Source organism: Gymnogyps californianus, chromosome 1, assembly GCF_018139145.2.
Source record: "Gymnogyps californianus isolate 813 chromosome 1, ASM1813914v2, whole genome shotgun sequence".
Lineage (NCBI taxonomy): Eukaryota > Metazoa > Chordata > Aves > Accipitriformes > Cathartidae > Gymnogyps > Gymnogyps californianus.
In genome coordinates this window covers 138,770,695-138,793,232 of record NC_059471.1, presented here as the reverse complement: position 1 = coordinate 138,793,232, position 22,538 = coordinate 138,770,695, and the positions used below count along the sequence as shown (strand labels likewise).

Sequence of the window (22,538 nt, the reverse complement as noted above, 5' to 3'; positions counted from 1 at the left end):
TAGTGTCTGATCTTGTTCCCAAAAGCCACAAAGATCTTCATAGGACCAAGAGCCAAACCCAAAACATCTTATACTTCAGAGGCAGAGGGAGTTACAGTAGTTCTGGGGCAGAAGATGGCAGGGACATTTCAGATGCCATGCTAGCCTCTTGCAGGGTGAAGCACCGCTTTGCATGCTGCTGGGTTTTGAATCATGCAGTATAATCCTGGCCTAGGCAATCTTCTCTGATTTGTAGTCTCCCATGCCTAGAGATTCAGGTCACCCAACAGTCCCTGTGCTAGGATCATCCAGCTACTAGCAACATCGGTGTTGCATTTTAGATCTTCCAAGAGTTACATGCAGCTCAAGAGCCAAGGCAGGCCACTCCTGATGCAGTGTCATCAGGACAACCTGTGCAATACTACTGCAATCTTTTGTGTTAGCTTCATTATCTTTAAGTCACCAAAAAATACCTTTTGGTTTGTTTAATATCCTAGCTGTCTGTCGTGGTTTAACCCCAGCCAGCAACTAAGCACCACACAGCCGCTTCCCCCTTCCCCCTCCCAGTGGGCTGAGGAGGAGGAAAGGGGAAAAAAATAAAACTTGTGGGTTGAGATAAGAACAGTTTAATAACTTAAGTAAAATATAATACTAACAATAGTAATAATGAAATATAATAATAATAATAGTAATGAAAAGGAATATAACAAAAAAAGGAAGGGGGGGGAAGTAAAAAAAACAGTGATGCACAATGCAATTGCTCACCACCCACTGACCGATGCCAGAGCCGCGATCCACGCCTCCCGGCCAACTCCCCCCTGTTTATATACTGGGCATGACGTTCCATGGTATGGAATATCCCTTTGGCTAGTTCAGGTCAGCTGCCCTGGCTATGCTCCCTCCCAGCTTCTTGCACACCTGCTTGCTGGCAGAGCATGGGAAACTGAAAAGTCCTTGGCTTAAGATAAGCGCTACTTAGCAACAGCTAAAACATCAGAGTGTTATCAACATTATTCTCACACTAAATCCAAAACACTGCACTGTACCAGCTAGTAAGAAGAGAGTTAACTCTGTCCCAGCTGAAACCAGGACACTGTCACCAGAATTCAGTGATGTATTTGCAGTCAACAACATCTTCTGATAAACAGAGCCTCCTTAGGTGAAGGAAGATTAAATACACCTTATAAATCTACGTGCTAACACCACAGCAATCTGCAGATTTTGTATCAGCTTAACACTTGCATATAAGTCAGCTATAAAACCTCAAAATTAACTCCTTACTGCACAGGCCAGGCTATACAGCAAATGATTAGCTGAGTGCGCTAATTTGCTGCCTGTGAAATACGTTAGTATCAGCAGAGGAGCAGCAGAAAGATTTTCAGCCAGAAGCAATCTGCTCAAGGGAGAGGTGGCATCAAGCAAGAGAAGCTATGAAGCAAAGCCTTCAGTTATTTGCATTATTTTGGGAATTTACATCTAAGGTGCCATTTTATATAATACTAACTTGCATGCAAACAAAAACACCTTCACTCAACAGGTGAATTTACAAAGAAATTCTGAATTTTTTCATTTTTAAAATGTTTTTTTCCCAAAAATCAAAGATACTGTAACTGTTATTAGAACTGTCCATTTTCCTTTCCTTATATTGTTGTATAACATCTACCACTCAACAACAAATATTACCAGTTCCCATGAATCTTTTGCTATGACCTTTGTGCTTGATATGCTCAGACACAAGTTTCCAACTTTCAAAGAAACAAAAGAAGTAGGTCCATAAAGAAAGAAAGTATACAAATTCCCTGCAAAGGTTTTGCATGAAAAAAATAAAGAGAAAAGTCTGCTGGGGGAGGGGTATGCGTTAAATCTGAAGATCTTCCCCAACATGCAAAGTACTTCAGAAATCAACTTCAGCTGTCATAAAAAGTGTTGTAGCTCTTTGTACCCTAATTCCATTCATTAACTGAAAACCTTTACAACCCGAAAGCTTTACAAGAGTTTAACAATTAAGGTAACTCTATAGAGTAACTTGATTTAAAACATGTCCTGAAAAGTAAGCAATTAGTCAGCACTTCTAGCAGGCACTTAAAATACCCTTTGTGGTGAACAATACATCTAGAAGTGAGAAAAGCCAGTTCATTTTGATAGTGCTTCTTATGAAGAAAGCTGATCAAGTTGTCTAAAGGCTAATTTTGGGGGAACTGTAATGATGATAATGAAGTCTTTTCCCCGAGGACAAAAGGGCTGCACAAATTTTAAAAAGTAACAAGAAAACAGCAGAACAAATATACAATACTGCATTTTCAAGCAGTACTTGCTCAAGAATCTGAATAGATATGCCTTTTTTTTTTTTCCATATTGAGTGCTGAAGCAGAAAAACCTCTTTTCCACGTGCTCAACTTTCACATGAGCAGTTCCTAAATCTGGTGCTCTCCTGCACTCGGTGGTCTAACACCTGGTCTTCCCCTGGCAAAAAGTCAACATTAAAGTGTCAGAGTATGTGTTATTCCCAGCTGCTGATCTTATTAAGAGGGTTTCATGTTTTAACACAGGTGAGGAATAAACAGTTTCAGAAAGGATGACTAGAATTGAGAAGCCTTCCTGAAACTACCCTGAAACACCCTGGCTCACTTCGAAAGAAGGCTGAACAAGCACCCCATTCCCTTCCTCTTCATCAGAGGTCCCTTCTCCTCTCTCCTGGTATACACACAATATTTTATTGAGTATCAGGACAACTAAAATAGAAAAAAGTAAAATAAACTGTAGTGTACGAACGTGAGAAATGAGAAGCTCAAACCTCAAAATGTATGTAGGAGATGGCCAGTAAGAAGAGTCTAGACATTTTAGATTCTGATGGCTTCCTAGACAAAAATATCAGAGTAAAAATTAGACTTGGCTGCTGTGTCTCAGTTACCAACAGAGAAATATTTTCCATTAGTAAATGTATTGCATTTCTCATTATTGATAACAGACATGGGAACTAGTCTAACTTCTACTCCAGTATTTCAGTTACACATATAACCTCACACACAATTAACAGATGGTTTTGGCAGTGGTAGCAAAGGCTACCCAAACCAGTTATTCATTAATCGCCCCTACTGTTGCTGTAACATGCTCTGAAAGAGTCCAATCATACTCCTCCGAACTATCACAACAGCACTGAGTAGTGACCTTCAGAGAACAACTGTTGAGTATTCTACAGCAGATAGGTTGCTAAAAAGACCAGAGTGTTGGTGAAACATTTAATTTTTTCTACATGGGACACTGCCAAGAAAATGCATTATTTGTGCTAGCTTATACTGTTCTTAACATTTAATTTCTAAGTAGGTATTCTCAAGTTTTCAGTAAGATAGATAGATAAATATAATAAATACACGTGTACACACAAGCACAGAACAGACGAGCAGTTTGGTACTTAAATCAACTTGATTGTGAAATACTTGATGTATGCTACTTTAGATCAACTACATTTGACAAATAAACTTTAATGAAAAATTGAACTTGTGGGTAATGATGACCTTAGTGTAAGTTTTGCTGCTAAATCATTTCTTTTCATGAATTGCAAGAGTTTATAAAACTGTATCTGGAATAACCATCAACTGAGCGTAACAGGAGATGGATTAGACTGCAGGAAAATGAGAGGGGTTTTGCTTTTCCAAGTTTCAGGTTTTATTAACTGTTCTTAGATCCTTTTATGGCTTATTCCTACCACTGTCTGCCAGGCAACAGTGTGAAACCAAGAGACATTTACAGGGCTAAAAAAACGTAAATATTAGTGAAAGAAGCATGCACACAAGAACAGTTCGGGGATTTTTGTTTTGTTTTGTTTTTTTTAATTTACATCCCTGTGCTGACGCCACCCTTCCACCTATGTTTCAAGCTTTGGAGGCCATTCCGAAATGTAACCAGATTAAAAGCTGAGAGGTTTTCTGTCATAAAACTGCATACGAGAATTGCAACTTTTGCAACTGCAATATGGTAAGACAGAAAGTGGATATATTACTGTATTGCCTTCCTAAAACATACCCTTCATATAACAACTTTGAAAGTGACCTCTACAAAGATTTAGAAGACAAAAATATTTTGTCCTTCAATTACAGTTGTTGGAGGGTTTTTTTGTTTTGGTTGGGGTTTTTTTGTTTGTTTGGGGGAAGGGGGGGTTGGCATTTGGATTTTTTGAGTTGTTTTGTTTTCGTTTAAATCTAAGCATATTGAAGTGATTACTCCTGCTTTAACAGATCATCAAGTATGGAGAAAGTTACGAGTTCACTTTACCTTTGATCTATTTCATTTTTCTTCTTGTAGTTTCCTCTTTGTGTAAAGCATTACGAAAGGGTGCAATAGTACGTAATCATCTAGTTTTGATCACTGAGCATATTACTGTACATATTCAGAAAACACAAATACTCTTTTAAAAAAGACCAACTGGCTTGACAACAGTGCATTATTCCTAACTAACAAGAATCTCAGTCTCTCTGGTTATAAGCCAAATCAAAACCACTTCTGATTGCATTTTTCCTCCCTTTTCTCTCTCAGTTATGGGATGGTGGGTGGAAGGGGCATGAGTGTTACATCTTTTCTTGCATTCTTAAATGGTTTTAGAATCTAATAAAATAAAACTAATGCTATCCTTGGCTCCAATTTATAAGTTGTAAAGAGATAGGAAAAGCATAAATCCATCCTTTTGTTATTTCCAAAGCTGGAAAGGTAAGTAATGCAAAAGAAACATCTTTCCTGTTTATATATTGTCAAAGACCTATTGAAACTGTGGAAGAAAATATTCATATCTCTATGAGGTTCAGGAAAGAAGCCATATTTTACAAAGAGATTGCCTTCTTTTGGAGGAAAAGACCCAAACACTCAAGTTCAACAAATTATAATATAAAGAAGCTGCAAGCAGCTAAAACAGCCCTCATCTTTCCAAAGAAACAATACATTGATTTCTCCCCTCAGAAAAGCTGACTGAAAAAAATACGTGAAATGACAGTACAATAGATGCATTTTCTCGCTTGTTCAGGGAAAAAAGACAGTATAAATAAGATCTATACTACAGATTTAAAAAACTATCAAAAGATTACACAGCATCAAGGGTATTCCTTTAGTCTTTCACTTCGGGAGAGCCAGTCACTTTATCACAGATGACCACCTACGGGATAACCTCAAGCTAGTCATTTACATAACATTACCAAAAACACCACTGAATTTAGCACTTCTGGCAACCACGGCTTTGTCCCAAGAACAGAACAAAAAGATTATACTGTAAGTCACATCCAGGGACTGAAATGAGAGCTGAGAAGAATTAGACCTGTTCTAGAACACGTGAAGCCAAAACACAGGACTTTTTAAAACAAAGGTTGCCTCAAGGGTGGGGACAGAAACCCTTCTGTAAATTTTCTGGTTAAGTGCTAAAACACGTCTCAAATTGTTATTAATACAGTGTACTGATTTCTCTCATTTCTTTGGCTGTTTCAATAAAGCATAAATATCAACAATGAACAAAGGTCCAAAAAATTCCATTACTGGACACTGCAGAGTGGCACAAGCCTGTCCACAGGCAGCTGATGGCCTTTCAAGCAGATTATATCGGGGTTTATGTTAGAACTTCTCCATTTCTGTTCATCTTCTGCACTACTGCCAAAATAAGTTTCTAGTACTTTTTTTAAAGTCTGATGATTCCTAGTTGTTCACAAACCAATATGAATGCAATTTCAGAAGTGCAAAAGTTTTCAAATCACACTAATAGAAAGAGAAGCAAATAATGCAGAATGGCTTAGGATAACTTTGATAACAGTACCATCACTTATTTAAAATCATTCAACAAACAACAAGTAGCAGAAATTTTAATATTTGTAATTATGTTGTTTTAACAAAGACTTACCCTCTTGCAGGATCTAAGGCAATTGCTCTGGGTTGATCCAATTCTTGCCAAAACAAGACTTTTCTCAGTGATCCGTCTAAATTAGAAACTTCAATCCGATTTGTTTCAGAATCTGTCCAGTATAATTTCTCTCCCAGCCAGTCACATGCCAGCCCATCAGGTGACAGAAGTCCAGAAATGACCACATTTTGTACACTCCCAGATTTATTGAATTCTGTTCGTTTAATGGCTTCTTCACTGACATCACTCCAGTATATCAACCCCTTTACAAACACGAAGTCCACTGCTGCTGCGTCCTCTAAGCCACCCACAATCACTGTGGCATTCTCCTTTCCATTTGCAGCATCCACCAGTCGCAGATCACGTCGGTTCGCGTACAGCAACAGCGGGGCAGCTTTACATGGGAGAAATAAGGGGTGGGGGGACAGACAGATGCATTAACACCACTCATACTAAATGTAACTTGCACTATGATGGTGCATATTAAGAAATATTAATAAAATAAAAAAAGGTGGGGGGACATTTTGAAGTTTGACTAAAAAGCACTGACTTGAAGCCTTTCAACAGTGCTACAACTCAAGATGGTAATTTCGTAATGGGCAGCTCATTATTCTGGGATGTGCATTATTAAAATAAGATTAAAGAAGAAGGGAGAGAACAAAGAAAATGGGGGTTTGAAGTGCCCAAATGACACTGTTCTGTAGAGAAGGATGCTTAAATAAGAATCTGAAAGACAATGGTAAAGCAGTTTTCTAAGCATTCAGTGCTGACCCACCTGAGCAAAGATTCTTTTTTTTGCTAGAGTTTAGTAATATACATCCCACTTCTATAAAAGCATAATTCATGTCAAGCTATCAAAGCCACCCGTATGTTGACACTCTCCGAAATTATGCATCTTGGACATTTTACATATAATACATATAAATACAAAATTCATTGCACAGCATGAGACGAATGTTGTTTTAGAGTGTTGAAGTTGGTACGAGGAGGTAGGGAGAGAAATAAATCTACAGGAATGGACAACACTGAGTTCTTTCAAACTCAGCTCTACCACTCCTGTTTAGTTGTCTAACATAAAGCCTTTATTTTACGTGCTTTATTTGCTTACTCCATCCATTTACACGGTCTGTATATTTTTCATACACTACACCCAACATGACTAATGAAAAGTAGTAACCATGAAAACAGATAGTTTCTTAAATGTAATATGGCTGTTTAATTGTCCTTAACCACAAGCTATATATAATGTTATGAAAATTCCAGCCTCATTCCTACTTCAACAAAAGGTTAAGAAAAATACTACAATTGTATAAAGCAGACAATCACATCCTTTTAAACCCGCTATCAGAAAACATTTCTACCTTTTCCTGTGTTTACTCAGGCACTGTAGCAACAGAGCTGTACAGCAGCATTTAGATACATACTATGATTGGCATACTAAATGCTCCTCTACCTGTCACCACACAAATTTAACAAAAATCTTGCAGATTTATTCATCAGCATAGGTGGGCACTTTAAACTTCTAGCAGGATATATGTCCTAACCAAAAGGCTTACATTTATAGAACCAAAGATGTGCATGGTTGAATAACGTCAAGGGCTACACTGCCAGAAAAGATACAGTTCCTTGTATGAGAAACTCAAACTGAAATCAGAAGTACTAACACACACTTCAGAAAATTCAAAAGCTAGTTTTCAAGATCAGACGACTACTCTCATTACCACAAAACTGTTTATCAAAGACACTGCCACACGCATATTGGGAGAAGCTGAAGGAAGTAAGAAGTTTCTTAATCTACCTACAAATAAACAAGTTCTGCTATGTATGTTTGGAAGCTTTTTACTTTTTCTTCCTTTTTTTTTAAAAAAAAAAAACAACAAACAAAAAACCACAACTAAATTGTTTAGGCTGTCATCCTAATTTTAGAAACACTGAATATAAATTGATTTATAACAATCTTTAGATAGAAAGTTACCAAAATGAGGGGAGGTGGGAAGCTTTGTTGTTTTTAGTAATGCTAAATTTGTATTCCCTCCTCCAGAAAGCAAGTTTTTATTGTGCAGCAAAACATTCAGTTTAGAGATTATATTTCCATGGAAAAGGAGTAGACTTCTTTAAATTAGAAAGCAGAATCCTTATATTAAGTAGGTTTATTACCTTACTTTGCTATCTCCTTCCCTTCCTTGCATAATTTCCCACCCCCTAAAGATTTAAAATTAATTACAGTAGAGTTTCTTGAAGTGCAGGTTGCTTATGATGACAGCATTTTTCAGAAAAAAAGTATTCAATAAACTGAAAGTGGTAGAAAATAGATACGCAATAAAACCCTCTACTTTTTAAAGCCTGCATACAATTGTAACCTGAAAAATCTAGTTAATAGCCAGCTCAATGTCATCTAGTGCACCACAGGAAAGCGTGCAGCCAACTGGCAGAGCTCTCTCTAATAAGACAGCATGCCCAGCATTTGAAAAAAGGTAAATCCATGCACAAATGAGTACAGGTTCCATTATTATGTGCAACACGGAGCAAGAGTACCCATGCACACAGCATGCACTGAATTGGAACACCAGGCATGTCAAGTGTAATCACCGAGGCCTGAAGGCACTGCTGAGCCTAACACAACTGCATTGCATAGGTTATTCACTCCTTGCTGGAGCTCAGAGCTGGCTGAGGAAGGACTGGAGAAAACCTCCTTTTCATGAATGATACAAGTTAGTTGAATGACAGCTCAGAAGAAACACAGTTACACTTAGGATGTGTAGTTTCATGCAGATTGATTCAAAGCTGCAACTTGTAACACATTCCACAGGGCTGGCAGATGAGGATATTAAGCTTTCCAATTTGTTGCGACATTCAGGAATGAAGCATGCATCACCAAAATAATAAAAACCAGGTTTGTTCCCCCACCCCCTCCAACCCTTCCCAGAAAACATGAAGGCTTCAATATCCTATAAAACCCAATTACTAAAGTTGGCATCATTAGTACCTAGTATCATCTTTGCCATTTACTTCACTCAAACAGCAATGCCAAAAGGAAAATTGTGGCAGAAGATCCCATCCTGCCCCATATAACTCCCTTTAAAAGCAGCACAGGACACTGAAAAGACAGCTTTCTTGAATAACGTGGTTATGAACTATACTAATAACCTAAAGGAAGAATTCCAAGAGAAACTCCTTTCAAAGCTAGGCAACTATTTTGCAGTTTAATTTATAATGGGGCAAAGAGATACAACTCAGAGGTTTTTTTTAAGAAGCTGAACTCTTTACTTATGTTTCTATTTCCCTTTCTATAGACATCGTAAAAATACATTTTTTAACTGCAACAAACTATAATACATTGAAGAGAAGCACACATTTTTATAAGTAAAAGAAAAAACACCCATTGTGGAAATCAACAACTGAAACAGCAATGAATATTACCATGTCCTCTATCACCTGAGAGGTCTACATGTAGTTTATTCTTCTAATTAAGGAAAAGTACCCAATACAGAGTAAAAGCTATGCTTAGTTATAAAATAACCTTTTTTTGGTATCCACCAGCACGAAAAAACATTTGCTAAGAGAACATAAAAGTTACAAAAACTAAAGTTTAACACATTTGAACCGCAACAAAAATAACTTAAATCATAAGAAACTCCTGCCAATAGTGGGTCACTGAGCCTAACTGCTTCTTAACTCCAATATTCACATAACACCTTCCCTAAGCTTACCACATTCAATATTAAAATCCAGACACTCCCTTTTTTGCCTTACCTTTACAACTAGAATTCTATATCAGCATCCTTCTCCTCACCACCAAACTCCAGTTCTCATACCAAATATTTCTCTTTGCTGCAACTCTTGTCTCTCTCCCTAGCATACTGAAAGTTGCTAATCCCCAAGATACTTAAGTATGGTTTCCCTAACACTTGTTTACTTAAGTCTTGCTTTGTACATCTGATTTCTGAGCATCTGATACTGGCTTAAAAATGCTGCAGCCCACAGGATGCAAAGTGACGAACCAACATAAAAAGATCATTTTACCAGCTAAAAATGTTTTTCAGTTTTTTTGGTGTTCAAGTGGCAACTTTAAGCTGTCAGAATTTGTCATGCTTTTCTTTAACTAGTCCAGAGGCCTTCTCCACAAGTTTCCGCTTGCTCCTTTCCACTTTCAACAACCCATGACACCTCTGGGTGCCACGAGGTCAGTGTTATCTTCAACACGCTCATTCTCTTTCACTGATGTGGAATTTAGCCTGGTTAAAGCAATTAGCATAGTTTCATTTTCCCCAAACCCTTTTTTCAGATTCCCAACCCCCAGCAATGCTGTTCTACCCCCTCACTTAGCTAAGGGCCCCTCCCCAAGCTGATTCAAATCATTGCGTCAGTGAAAGGTTTGACTGGGTTAGCGAGTTGAATCAACTCAAGAAGTGGTCCGGCAAACTCCAAAACTAACATAAGGCGAGCAGCAGGGAGCTGGAAGGGGGAGCAGCTCTCCCCCTTTCCACTGGCAGCCTGCTAGATCTGCTCAAGATGCGACTGCAGCCACATCCTTTCTCCCTGGCTCCACTTTCAGCTGTCGGTTCCCAACCTCTCTTTTGTGTTGGCACTAGCACTTGTCCCGTACCATGGCGAGACAATGCAGGGAGCTAAGCCAGCAGAAGACAACCGTGCTCTCCCCCGCACCTGCCAAGAAGTAGTTTTTAGCCAGCCATCATCCAGAACCAGTTCAGAACAAAACCAGATAAACAATAGTTCCAGCACACCAGGGAAAAGGGAGGACTGCATCAGCTTTCACAAATTAGTTGAACCAGTTGCTTGTGAACCTCCAATTTAGGAACAGGACCTGCCAGACTAAAGGTGGCCACCATGTTGCGGCAACCTGCCCCAGAATCCCAGTGCAGCCCAGCCAGTAATACTGGGCAACTGCTCACATTGTGGAAAGAAATACCCATGCAGGAGTCCACTGGTAAGAAACCCATGGATTGTTACATTGGAAGATGTCATTGAGCTGGGAAGAGAAAACTCCCCGTCTTTTAAAAGTCTTGCTGAAGAACTCTGAGCATCTAAAGCTGAATTAATACTGCCAAGCACACTGGCACGAGGATGGCAAAGATGAGGACTGGAAAAGAGGAGATGCAGTGATGAGACGTGCCAAGCAAATACACACTGTCCTGGATGAGGCACACTAAGCAAGGATTTCCCAGACGCCTTGATGGAATGACATGCACCCACATTCAGCCCACAAGGGAAGGAAAAGCAGATAAATGGGCATAGATAACCAGCAAAGAGCACTAAGTGCAACCTCCTCAAAACCATTCTATTCACAAAACTCCTTGTATGTAATACAATCCTCCCCATTCCCAAAATGTCCCACAGAGAGCCAACACAAGAACATAAGAAAAACTCTCTGGACTGACACAAGGATTCTGGCACAGTCAGTTGTGAGGACTCTCCCTTCACTCCCCAGGTTTCAAATTTCTTCATCATTGCTTATGCTTATAAGGAATTCTGCATATTTGTTATCTGTGAATGTTTGAGTTTTGCTGCTCAGTTTGGCCGAGCAAGAAGGAAAAGGTTGAGGTAGCACTGGGAATAAAAGCCTGGGAGACTTGTATCAAATAAGAAAGGCAAGTTGCAAATGAAAATAAACTTCCCCCAGAAGCAGGGACCCAGCCTCAAGAAATTTATACAGAGATGGTTCATATTTTCAAACAAACAAAAAAATCACAAGGAAATACGTAAGAGTTTCAGCACAGCAAGCAGCAGGCCAGGATTTTGCACCAAGTGCTCCATCACAGCACTTTTCCTGATTTATTCCACACTATTCACAATTCCACGCAATTTTTTTAAGAAAACTAATGAACTAACTTAACAGTAGCCCCCATTCCACCTTCACCGTGAACAGAGAGCTCTCTTCTCTCCGAACCTCCTTGTTCTCACAAATATACTTGCAGAACACAGCAGGCAACCAGGACTTTAATAAACAAGCATGAGGCAGCCCAAGCTTGTCAGAAAGGACCTTTTCTCCTCTTTTCAGCTAACCTGAAGTGTATTCCACATGCTAAAGCCATCCAAGGGCTGTTCAGATGGTAAGTCAAAAGATCACAAGAACAGTTAGGCTTGCCAGTGAATGCGATGAGTAACCACATCAGCGCAAAAGCAAAGACACCAAGCAGCAACAACAGCACTTGGATTCTGCACCAAGGTTCTGCCATTTTACAGGCCTCTGGCCAGACAGGAGCTGTGGAGACCAAGACATCCTGCAAGACTAGCTGGTACAAAGGCAGTAAGTCATCCTTTAGCCTGCTGAATAACAGGAAAAAAATTCTCTTACTACAGAGCTAGAAGGATGGAGGCAAGAGAATGAGAGGAGGAAAAAAATGGAGTACAGGGAATGATAGAAATACCAGGTCCAGGCATAAAAAGCCAACACACCTGGCAGAGTATAGCAAAAGCACACACGACTGAAGTACACCAATGAACTGCAGCATATCATAGGCAAATAACTTTCTGAATGGCAGGCATCTCCTGTCAAATCATCCTGCTGGAAAGAGAGCCATAGAGCCAGCAGTTGATGACTTCCAAATTATCACAGCATGTCTCTTCTCAGTGTTAGGTAGCACACTCACACTGATCCTCTGTCCATCTTTCCATAACATTGACTCTCCTACTCTGAAGTTCTTTCCATTGCAGCACACTACTTTAGCAGCTGACATCTTCATAACTTTATATACTGAACCTATCTTGTTGACAACAACCTAGGATGAGCAGAGTATTATGCTCCCTGGTCAGGCATCTGCTTGCAGCTGCATTGCCGTATAACACTACCACCTTCTTCCATTACCCTGCTACTTACAAGAGGGAGCCACAAAGTGGCAAGAAAATAAAGGTGACCTGGCAGCAGCACAGTACACCTTCCCAGGCCAGCAGCAGACTCTGGAAAGCAGGAAGGCTCCTAGGGATGTGTGACCAAGTCGTACCATGATCCACATTAATGTCTGCAGAACCTCAACGTTACACTTCCCATTTCCTCAGGCGTCTTCATAACCTTCCTTCAACACTCTCCCAGTTTCTCAAGTAGTTGTCAGAATAACACACAGTGCTGCAGATGAAGTCATACCAGTTCCACACACATTGGCAATACTTCCTTAGTTCTACTGGAAACACCCATGTTTAAATTGACAATCTGTTTAATGAAAAAGTTAGTATGCATGTAGACTGCTGCAAAGCATCTCTTGTCTGCAAGGTATATTTCTGACAGTTCTCCCGAGCACGCACCTTCGCTCATGTGGAAAAAGAAATCTTGTTTGGCTACACTGCACCAATTAGAGTCCCACGTCTGAATAGGGATGATATTTTGCAATCCAAACTTGAAGCTGTATGATGACAGATAAGACGACCTGATCACACTGAAACAAAACACTACCCTTCACACCTTCTGGTGTCATCATTTCCTACAGTGCTTCTAACAGCAAGAAAACAAATCAAAAGCCTCTATCATATCCCTCATGAAGCTGTTGAAAGACTGTGCATTAAGTCCCTCCACTGAATTAGAGCACCAAGACTCAACATTGTGATGCTATGACAGAGGTAGCCCATTTCCCAAAGCCTAGGAAGGCTAAAGGCCGCAAGATACACCTTGTACACCCTGGCAAGCTGAGACAGGAACACTCCAGTTTGTTGCTACCCTGGAGCGATCACAGTTCATTACGTGTTCCAGCCTGGACAGCACGTGTGTTTAGGGGTGCACATCCAGTCGAGAATGGCCTGGGAGTGTTTGCCCTCAATCACTCCTGCCAGCTCACTTGCCTCCATAGCTGGAGGACCCTATTTATACTGGCAGGCACCGTGTGGGAATAGCCCCAGCCAAGGGGTTTCACCCAGATTGCTAATAGTTCCATGAGGACCAAAAAAATCCACACCCTGAGCAGCAGCACACTGGTTTACCTTTAGACTAACAAAGCCTTTTTCCACACTGACAAGAAGTTCATAGGCATTGAGCTACCCTTAGATGACTTTCAGCAATTTATCCGAGCTGGCATGCCTGGTACTTAAAAAATATTTCTGAAGTGTGTCAGTTTGTCTCATCAGGTAAAAATCAAAACAACTTTTTAATTTATTTACTCTGTTTTGTGGTTGGGTTTTTTTGTTTGTTTAGATTTTTGAAGCACTATCAGGAAGTTGCTGTAAAGCATGAACACAGAATTTAGCACAAAAGACCCCAACTGGAGGACAGAATGACCCATAAAACAGCAAAAGTTGCCAGCACTGACGAGTACACCACAAAAGTAAGTGACAGACCTCGGGTGTGACACAATAGTGGGACTGATTTGGGGCGGAGGGGGTGGGGGGAGCAGCAGTACTGCCTTGAAGGCTTATCACATTTTCATCCCCGCTTCTCTGCAATTCTTCAACAAAGAACGTATCAGCCGGTGATATCCAGTCCATATCTATCCAATGATTTCTTAGTGACATACTTTCCAGACCAAGCTTGGTGAATGGCACCTTTGTCAGTTCTTCCATCATAACAAATATTGAGAACAAAATAAGCCATACCTCCAACTAGTAAAAAAATTTCACAGATTTTGTTTCTCATGCAGGTAAAATACTTTCTTCAAGACAAAACAGTATCAGCAATTTTGCAAAAATATGAAGGATTCACACTGAACTAGAAAATAGTTTTATAAGAAAAATGAAAGAAAATACTCACAGTGCAAGTTTAAAACAACTTTCCATCAGCCAAAATAAAAAAGTTCTCAAACCAAAATTACACTTTAAACAGTCATATTCTTAACACTATTAAGTTTACTACAGATTAATATAATAAATAACAATTCAGTTCAAATGAACAGTTAGGGACTGTTTTCAAAGGGTAAGGAAAGATGTGCATATACTTCAAGAATTTTGAAAATTATTGCACATTTGATTTTTTTTTTTAAACAGTTGGACCTACGTGATTTATTTTATTTTTTTTAACTCTCAAAAACACTCACATCCCAGCACTATTAATGTCAAATCTTCAACATGCTTACATTAGATGTAGTGACACATGGGGGGGAAAAAAAAAAACACAACCAAAAACCAAAACAAAACACACACACAGAGGATCCCTTGAAAAAGGTGAATGAACTTGTCTTTTTCATATTGAATAGGATTCATTTCTGGTAATCCTAAAGAAAAAACAAACAAACAAACAAACCAACCCATAAACACAAAACCACCCAACTTGGAATTATTTTACTTATGAATTTTACCATTACCTACAGGGTAAAGGCTAACTGTTGAGCCTCAGTTAAGTTTCTGAGTTATTAGAACACTAGTGCATTTCCCAAATGGACATAATAAGAGTCACTACAAGGTTTATAAATTCCTACTCTTCTATTATTCTTAATATTCCCACTCTATTGATCCATGTGTGGACAAGAGGGTTCTTGTATTTCCAAAGTGTTAACATTTTAATTAACATTAATACTATGAGTACAAGCAAGAGTTTTTTTCACTGCTTTGACAGAACAATAAAGGAAAAAAAGTCTGAAATTCTACGACACCTTACATTTCTATTACTTTCCACATACCCTTGACTTCCAGAATTCAAGTAAACACACCAGCTGCCTTCTAGAAGCCTGAACTTTCTGACAATGGACAGAGGAGAATGCTTATTATTGAGGAGTTCTGAAGCCATAAACAGTTTAAAAACAAAAAGAGACAAAAACCAAAAAAACCCAAAAAACATATGAAATATGTTTTTCCTCTGGGAACAGATCAGGGCAGGAGGGAAGAGTAAGAGGAAAAAAATAAAGGAGAAAATTACATTTTGGTATCATAGAGAAGGAAAACATGATTTTTGATTAAGCAAAATTATATAGCTAGTTGATTAAGATTTTCTGTCTCAAATACAATTACTTTTCAAGTCTGACATCAAGAGCTCACACATGGCCCTCATGAACAGAATTAAAACTATAATCCCATTTCTGCCGCATTGATTATATCACGAGGGAGTAATTCTATTTAGGTAATGTGATCCTGTAACAAGATACTAAAAAAATCTGTACAAATGTTGCCATTTTCCATGTCTGTTTATATTAAAAACATTTCCTTATTGTTCTCTCCGTATAAATAATGAAGCTCAAAAAGCATTCCATCCTTTAAACTGATGTGCTTCTTTCTTCAAATAGTTTATAACATTTTGCAAAGGAAAAAGTATTACTAACTAAACCATTGCTTCTTTTAGCCTACACTTTGAATGGTATGTTCTTAAAAGCGTATTATAAATCAAATGGAAAAGGTATTACAGTATTCCCATTCTAGTCATAGACTGGTAGGGTTGACTCCATTTCAAAATTGGTGGAGGACTGTGCCAATTACATTGAAATAGAAAGGTCTGTAGCAAGATAATCACAAGGAGACAAAAAACCCACCCTATTTTCATAACCGTTTCACAGGAGAACATACCGAAAAGGAGAGACCACGACAAGCTCATCTCTACTTGCAAACACCATCACTGTGTTCAGACCAAGTTCTGTCCACGTGAGCAAATATCGAGCCTGTTCACATTATAAATATTTATGACGAGAGATTCACAAACTACAAGAATATCTAGAGAGCTTAATGAAGGCTCTCTATGTCAGCTTGCCTGCCAAATATATAAATAGGAAAAAGTTACTTAATATTTAGGGTGTCAATACCCAGCATTTACATACAATCCATTAGAGATGAAATGCTTTCCCCTTCCAAGCCCTGGACAATTACCACAAAAGAATGACACAGCTTCTTTGTTTAGAGCACTGTGTATTCTGTAACTCTGCGAGTGGTATATACTCTGAAACTACACAAGTGAGGTGTAAGTTGAAAAAAATAAAGGTTATTATTAGAGAATATGTATCTTTCACCAAACAGCAATTACCCTCTAGAACAGCCATCACTACAAAGTGCTTGGTACAGAAGAAGCGGAAGTATTCACTGCATGCTCATCCTAAACCTCATGTCCACACACCAAGAGTCACCCTTGGTGAGCCATAGCGTTTATGTTCAAGGGCTCATCTTTTAAGCAAGCAATGCCCACTGCTTTATATGAACGTGAACAGATCATCCCTGAAGTCTGCAAGGCAGTTGCATGCCCCCATGTCTTTCTAAGCAACTTATATCACTTACTGGTAAAAGTCCATCTCTGGGAAATTCCTTACCAACGTAAATTCTGCTTCACTGGCAACAACTCCCTTCAAAGTACAAACGGCCCCCACGTGCCACCAAAGAAGTGGGTGGCAGCAAAGATTTTCACCAGCCACGTATAGTTTACTAACCAAACCTCTCTCGGGTGAGCGGGCTGAAGCATGAGGGCTCCCCAGCAGGAGAACTGGGAGAGGAGCTGACAATGCTCTCAGGCACGGCAGAGCCACCGGCTCAGCCAAAGGCAGGAGCATGCAACAAAGCTTTAGTAACAACTGCATTTCTGGTGCCACTCAACAATAACACATACCCCTCCCTATAGTACAAGGAAGTGGATTCTTTTGAAGAAGCCACCAGCAAAGCAACCCAAGTATTTAGCATTTCATAGGAAATTAATGAGGTTAAATATGCTGGGGACAAAGAATATAGTGTTTAAGTCTGCAGACTGGCTGCCAGAGTAGATGAATGGTGACAGATCAGAAACTGAGACCTGTTTCTCCCTGTTTTCTTCCCCTACCCCACTCCCTCAGAAGGAAAAAAAAAAATTATCTTTGCTCTACTTGATTTGAACTAAAAAGTAAATCCCATATTACGTGCACTGCAGTAGATATTTTTGAAGCTGGCATTTTTGAGATGTGACATCATCATAAAGGTGGATTACAGATGTCCAAAGGAATCAGATTTCTCCAGCTCCCAAAGACACAGTTTTAAAAGGTTCCTATGCTCCAGATCCTGACCTATCTTCCTGCAAAAAAATCCTTCTACCCATTCTGCAGCTTCTAGACAAATTCCCTACTTAGAACTCAGGGAATACAGATGTAATCAATTCACTAGGGAAAAAGGAAACAAATATGGTTAATGCCCCTCTACCAGTATTGGTGTGAAACATGAACAAAGCTTTTCACCTGAGTATCTTTATATAACCCCCACTGAAGGATACAAGAAGCCCATCATCTGCATACACCTCTGACCAAATACACACAGCTTCACCCATATACCCAGAACTTCCCCATATCTTCAGTGCACCTTGCTAAGAATGCTACTTCACCTTACCTCCAAGACATAGCAAAAAATTCCATCAAACTTTCTAAGTTCTAATTTTTCAGTTTTAAAGAAAAGCTAAAGCAATCTGATGATAAGTGAACTATATCACAGAGAAGCAATTGCAAAAACTATTAAAGTAATGGTGGATTTTGTAACACCTTAGATCACGCTAATTTTAGACTGTTATATGGAGAGATGAAAGAGGAAAATGCATTGGAAATCACAGCAGACAAAGGCGTACTGATTTCTGAGGAATCATACAATGAAAAAACATGACTAGAATACGGTTGATTCAAGCTTGGGTGAAGAAATAGACCATGACGATTGCAAAAAAAAAAAAAGATATTTCCAAGTCTCATTGTCAAAACTTCAGTATTGTACAGTCCTAGGTGAAGAGACTCTTTGCCTGAAGGCAAAAACGTAGCTCCAGCTGGAAACGCCACACTTTGTCTCCAACCCAAGTGCTTCAGAAGTAAAAAGCCTATACCTTGTCTCCTTCCCTGACTTCTAGTCAAAAAAATACGTGCAAACACCTCCAGTCACAGCTTAGCAAATCTTGAACATTAAGCTCTTCTAAACTACCTGCAAATGAGTCTATCTAAAAAGATAAAAAAAAAGCAGAGATGATCTGTTTATCAAATGCAAGTAACAACAGATTAAAACAGTAACAATATTAAAACAACAGATTAAAACAAACCCTCTTCTGAATGCATAAGAGGGAAGCAGTAGTTTTAAAATGCCCATTATCAAACAGGCATTTTGATTTCTTCACTAACTGGCCTTAGGTTAGAGGTTGCACAGAGGTCTGCAATGTTCAGTATGTCTGCACAAACATCACTTACAAGATTCCTATTCAAACAAGAGCTTTATGCACTGTCTGCATGATCAGGGTTTAAAAACCAAACCAAAACAGCAATTGCATGCTGACTGGAGAGTTATTTCTGGAAGAAAAGTAAGCCATGAATACTTGTGGAGGAAGAACTCTCTCTTTATCACTTATTAAAAAGTTGAAACCTCAGTTTCACACTTATCTGTAGCTCCCTGCCAGATGTGATGACACTGCTATTGCCTCTTTGCAACTGTCAATTGTCTAACAAGATCCTGATTGGTTTCACAGCTGTCATGAAGAATACAGCAAAGCTGCCATGAAGCAGCTCTAGCTCACTCCTCCATACATACCCTCAGGGTGCGGCTTCAAGAAGCACTGTTGATGGTCACAGAGGAGGAAGCCCAATCCCCCAAATCAAACCAGGGGCCAAGAGAGGAGAACAGAGATCGCACTGTGATGAGGGTCAAGAGGTTCCAGGAAAGTGACTCCTTTCTTCCATCAGCCAGAATATGGAAAAAAAAAAAAAACCAACCAACCAACCCCAAACCACAGAACCTCCACAGCAAGCTGTCGTGAGAGTAACCTCCTGCCTCTTAGAAATCCAAATACCTGCCCTGAAAACGTCAGTAGGATCTGGCTTATCACAGTCCTTGGATGACTTTGAAAGAAAGATGCCTTGCCCTGTGCATCCATTTCTGGCTAGTAATGGCCTGGTACTTCTTCAAGTCCTTATTAGTTTACAGGGCACTGCGCTTCCAGGTTACCACTTTTGTTCCTTTCCAGATTAGCAAGTAAGTCTACCATAGTTTCCTCAGACTAATAATCACAGTTCAGTTGTTGTAAACCTCTGTCCATTTGCTTTTTTTAAGTCAGCGAGAACAGGGAGGCTAGTTCTGTAAGCAGAGGATGCTGCAATCCACAAATATACGCTATTACATCTTCTGAGTTTCACTCTCCAGCACTGTTGGCTTGGCACCCTTCACAGCACTGACTTCACAAACCAAATAGCGAACTTCGTAACTTCACCTCTACTGTCATGTATAAACTTATTCATACTCATGCTGGCACTGCCTCTGCCTCATTAAGGAACTGCTGACACCTCTTCTGAACTCGACACATCTTATTCAAACCAATTCTACTTGCATAGATGTTGTTTATTAGGGAGGATGCATGCATTAAAATTTGATTTTTGTTTCTTCAGAGTTCAGCTGTTCCTGCTGTTCCTCTCTATCTAAGGTAACAATTAGCCAGTAGGAAAATTACTATTGTGTCACAAACAGATTACAACTTCAGGTAGGTGATCAAACAGCAGGAGACCATGAACACAGAAGAAACAAAAACGCTGTTCGGATACAAGTGTCCTTGGCAATAGACAAAGATGAGAGACAAGAAAAGAAATGACAGTCCGGATGGTTTATAAACTGAATGTTTCTTCAAAGTGTCTTATTAAGCATCATCAAGTATGCAAAAATTTGCAACAGCACACATCACTGTTTCGAGATTAATTTGAAGAAATTACAGTGACAATATGATGTGACATTACATATGACAGCAATTTCTGTGCTGTCATTTGCACTAGGTTAAACAGCAAGTTAGAGCCAAAGGAATAGTTTATTAAGAACGGGTATGACCGTTACTTAATAAAATGAACTAATCAGGAAACAGTTTCTCTCTATACTCCAGACCCAACTTAACTTTCGAAAATCGGGGTTTAACTGCCACAATATGAGTACGAAATGTTACACAGTCTATTTAAATAAGTATACTTGTATCTTTGCAAACAGGATACAATATGGCAAACAGATGCATAGGGAAAAAAAAAAGGGTATGGAGGAGAGGAAAATTTTTGTTTTCCAGAGCACTGAGGAACTGGAGACTGAGCAGCTACTTCAACATAAACCACCTTTACTGTAGCTTTCATCAAAACACACTAGTGATGAATTTTCTAAATCAAAGTGTGGTTGATTAACTGTTAGCAATTAACCTCTTCCCCCAACTAGTATGAAAAAATACAAGTAAACAGCAAAATAATGGATGCAAACACCACAGGTGATTTCTTACCAGAAAGACTGAACACAGAGAAATAGTTACTGTAGTTAAGTTTACAGCATTAAAAAAAAAAAATCATCGGTTTTCTTACCAATTGTGCCCTATAAGACAAGAAATGTCGTTGGAGAGGAAAAGTGGAACAAAAATTCTCAGCTACTTTAAGTGACATCCCCTTGTAAGGCACTTGACTGCTGATTTAAAGCTGTATGAACATCCGTGGCAGTTCACCAGTGAAACACAAACTTCTCTCAAGTCCCAGCGCAGAGCCAGCACAGCTGAGAGGAGCATTCATTCCTCTTCTCGCCAACTCCGCACGCTCACTTTGCTGCGAGGAGGGTTTCAGTGGAACACCAGTTCCCGGGTACTTTCCAACCCCCCCACGCTGAATACGTGAGGCTCCGCGCTCCCCTCCACACCCGGCAGGATAAAACCCCGCTCTGAGAGAGGAAACGAGAGGAGCCTGGCGATAGTAACAGCGATATCAGCCTGACACCGGCGTGGCCGAGCTGCTGCCCCAGAGCTGCCTGCCGCCCACCGCCAGCTCAGGGGGTACGGAGAGAGATGGGGGGGCGTGTGCTGGTTTTGGGGGCTTGGGTTTTTTTAAAAAAACAAACTTGAAAACAACAATGGGGCGGCGAGAGATGCGGCCAGTGGCCGCTGGCAGGGCGGGCGGCTCCCAAGCGCGGCCCGGGCCGCCGGGCCGGCCCGGGCCGCCGAGGAACTTGCTCGGGAGCCGGGGAGGCCGTGGCGGCGGCTGGGCGAGAGCGCTGCCCCCGCGCCGGGCCCCGCGCCCTGCCGGCAGCCAGGCCTCTCCCCTCCCGCACGCCCAAACATGGCCCCTCGCCACCAACCCTGCAACTTTTCCCCCTGCCCCCCCCGCCGCCGCCCCGCTCACCTCTCATCAGGGAACAAAAACTGCAGGCAAGTAGGCTGCGCAGGACGGCCCCCATCTTCCTTCCCTCCTCGCTCTCACCGGCGGGGAGGCGGCGGCGAGGAGCAGCACCTCCGCTGCCAGTTCATGCTTCCAGGCGGGCGGGGGAGGTGGCGGGGGAAGGGGGGGGGGGGGAAGGCGGGGAAGGGCGGCCGCGGAGATTCCCCCCTCGCCGGTTCCTAGCAGGCCACTTGCCCCGCCGCGCCGCCGCGGGAGCGGGCGCTGCCCTCCATGCCGGCCGCCGCCGCCTCACCGCAACCGCCGCGGCCGTTCCCCCATCCACCCCTCCGGTCGCTCGCTCGCCCGGCCTCCGCCTCCGCCGGGCGCGCACAGGCGCAGGGATACAGTTCTTCTTCTTCTTCTTCTTCTTCTTCTCCTTCTTCTTCTTCTCCTTCTTCTCCTCCTCCTCCCCCCCGGCCCGGCCTCGCCTCCGCCTCCCCGCGCCGCGCCCGGACGGCTCCTGGCTCCTGGAGCAGCGCCCGCCCCCCCGGCACCTCTCCCGTCAGGGAGGGGGCGGAGGGGCGGGGGCGGCCGCGCGCGCACGGGGGCAGGCGCGCGCAGCCGCTCACACAGGGACAGTCTCACACACACGCCCGGCCGCACCGCGGATCACAAAAGCCCGGCGGGGCCCGCAGCCCGGCGGGGCCGGGCCGCGCCGCTGGCAGGGGAGAGGGCGGGCGGGG

General features: G+C 41.2%; 1 protein-coding gene across 1 annotated transcript in view; it reads right to left on the bottom strand.

Annotated features, from left to right (window-relative positions):
* The window catches only part of LRP6 (LDL receptor related protein 6), a 126,154-nt gene extending 104,198 nt beyond the window's left edge, over nt 1–21,956 (bottom strand). The window contains exons 1-2 of the mRNA XM_050894834.1: nt 21,820–21,956; nt 5,855–6,248 (exon numbers count right to left, since the gene is read on the bottom strand). Coding sequence (XP_050750791.1) covers nt 5,855–6,248; nt 21,820–21,874 — 449 coding nt within the window. The 5' untranslated portion in view covers nt 21,875–21,956. The remainder of the gene's footprint in view (nt 1–5,854; nt 6,249–21,819) is intronic.
* Nucleotides 21,957–22,538: the final 582 nt, after the last annotated feature.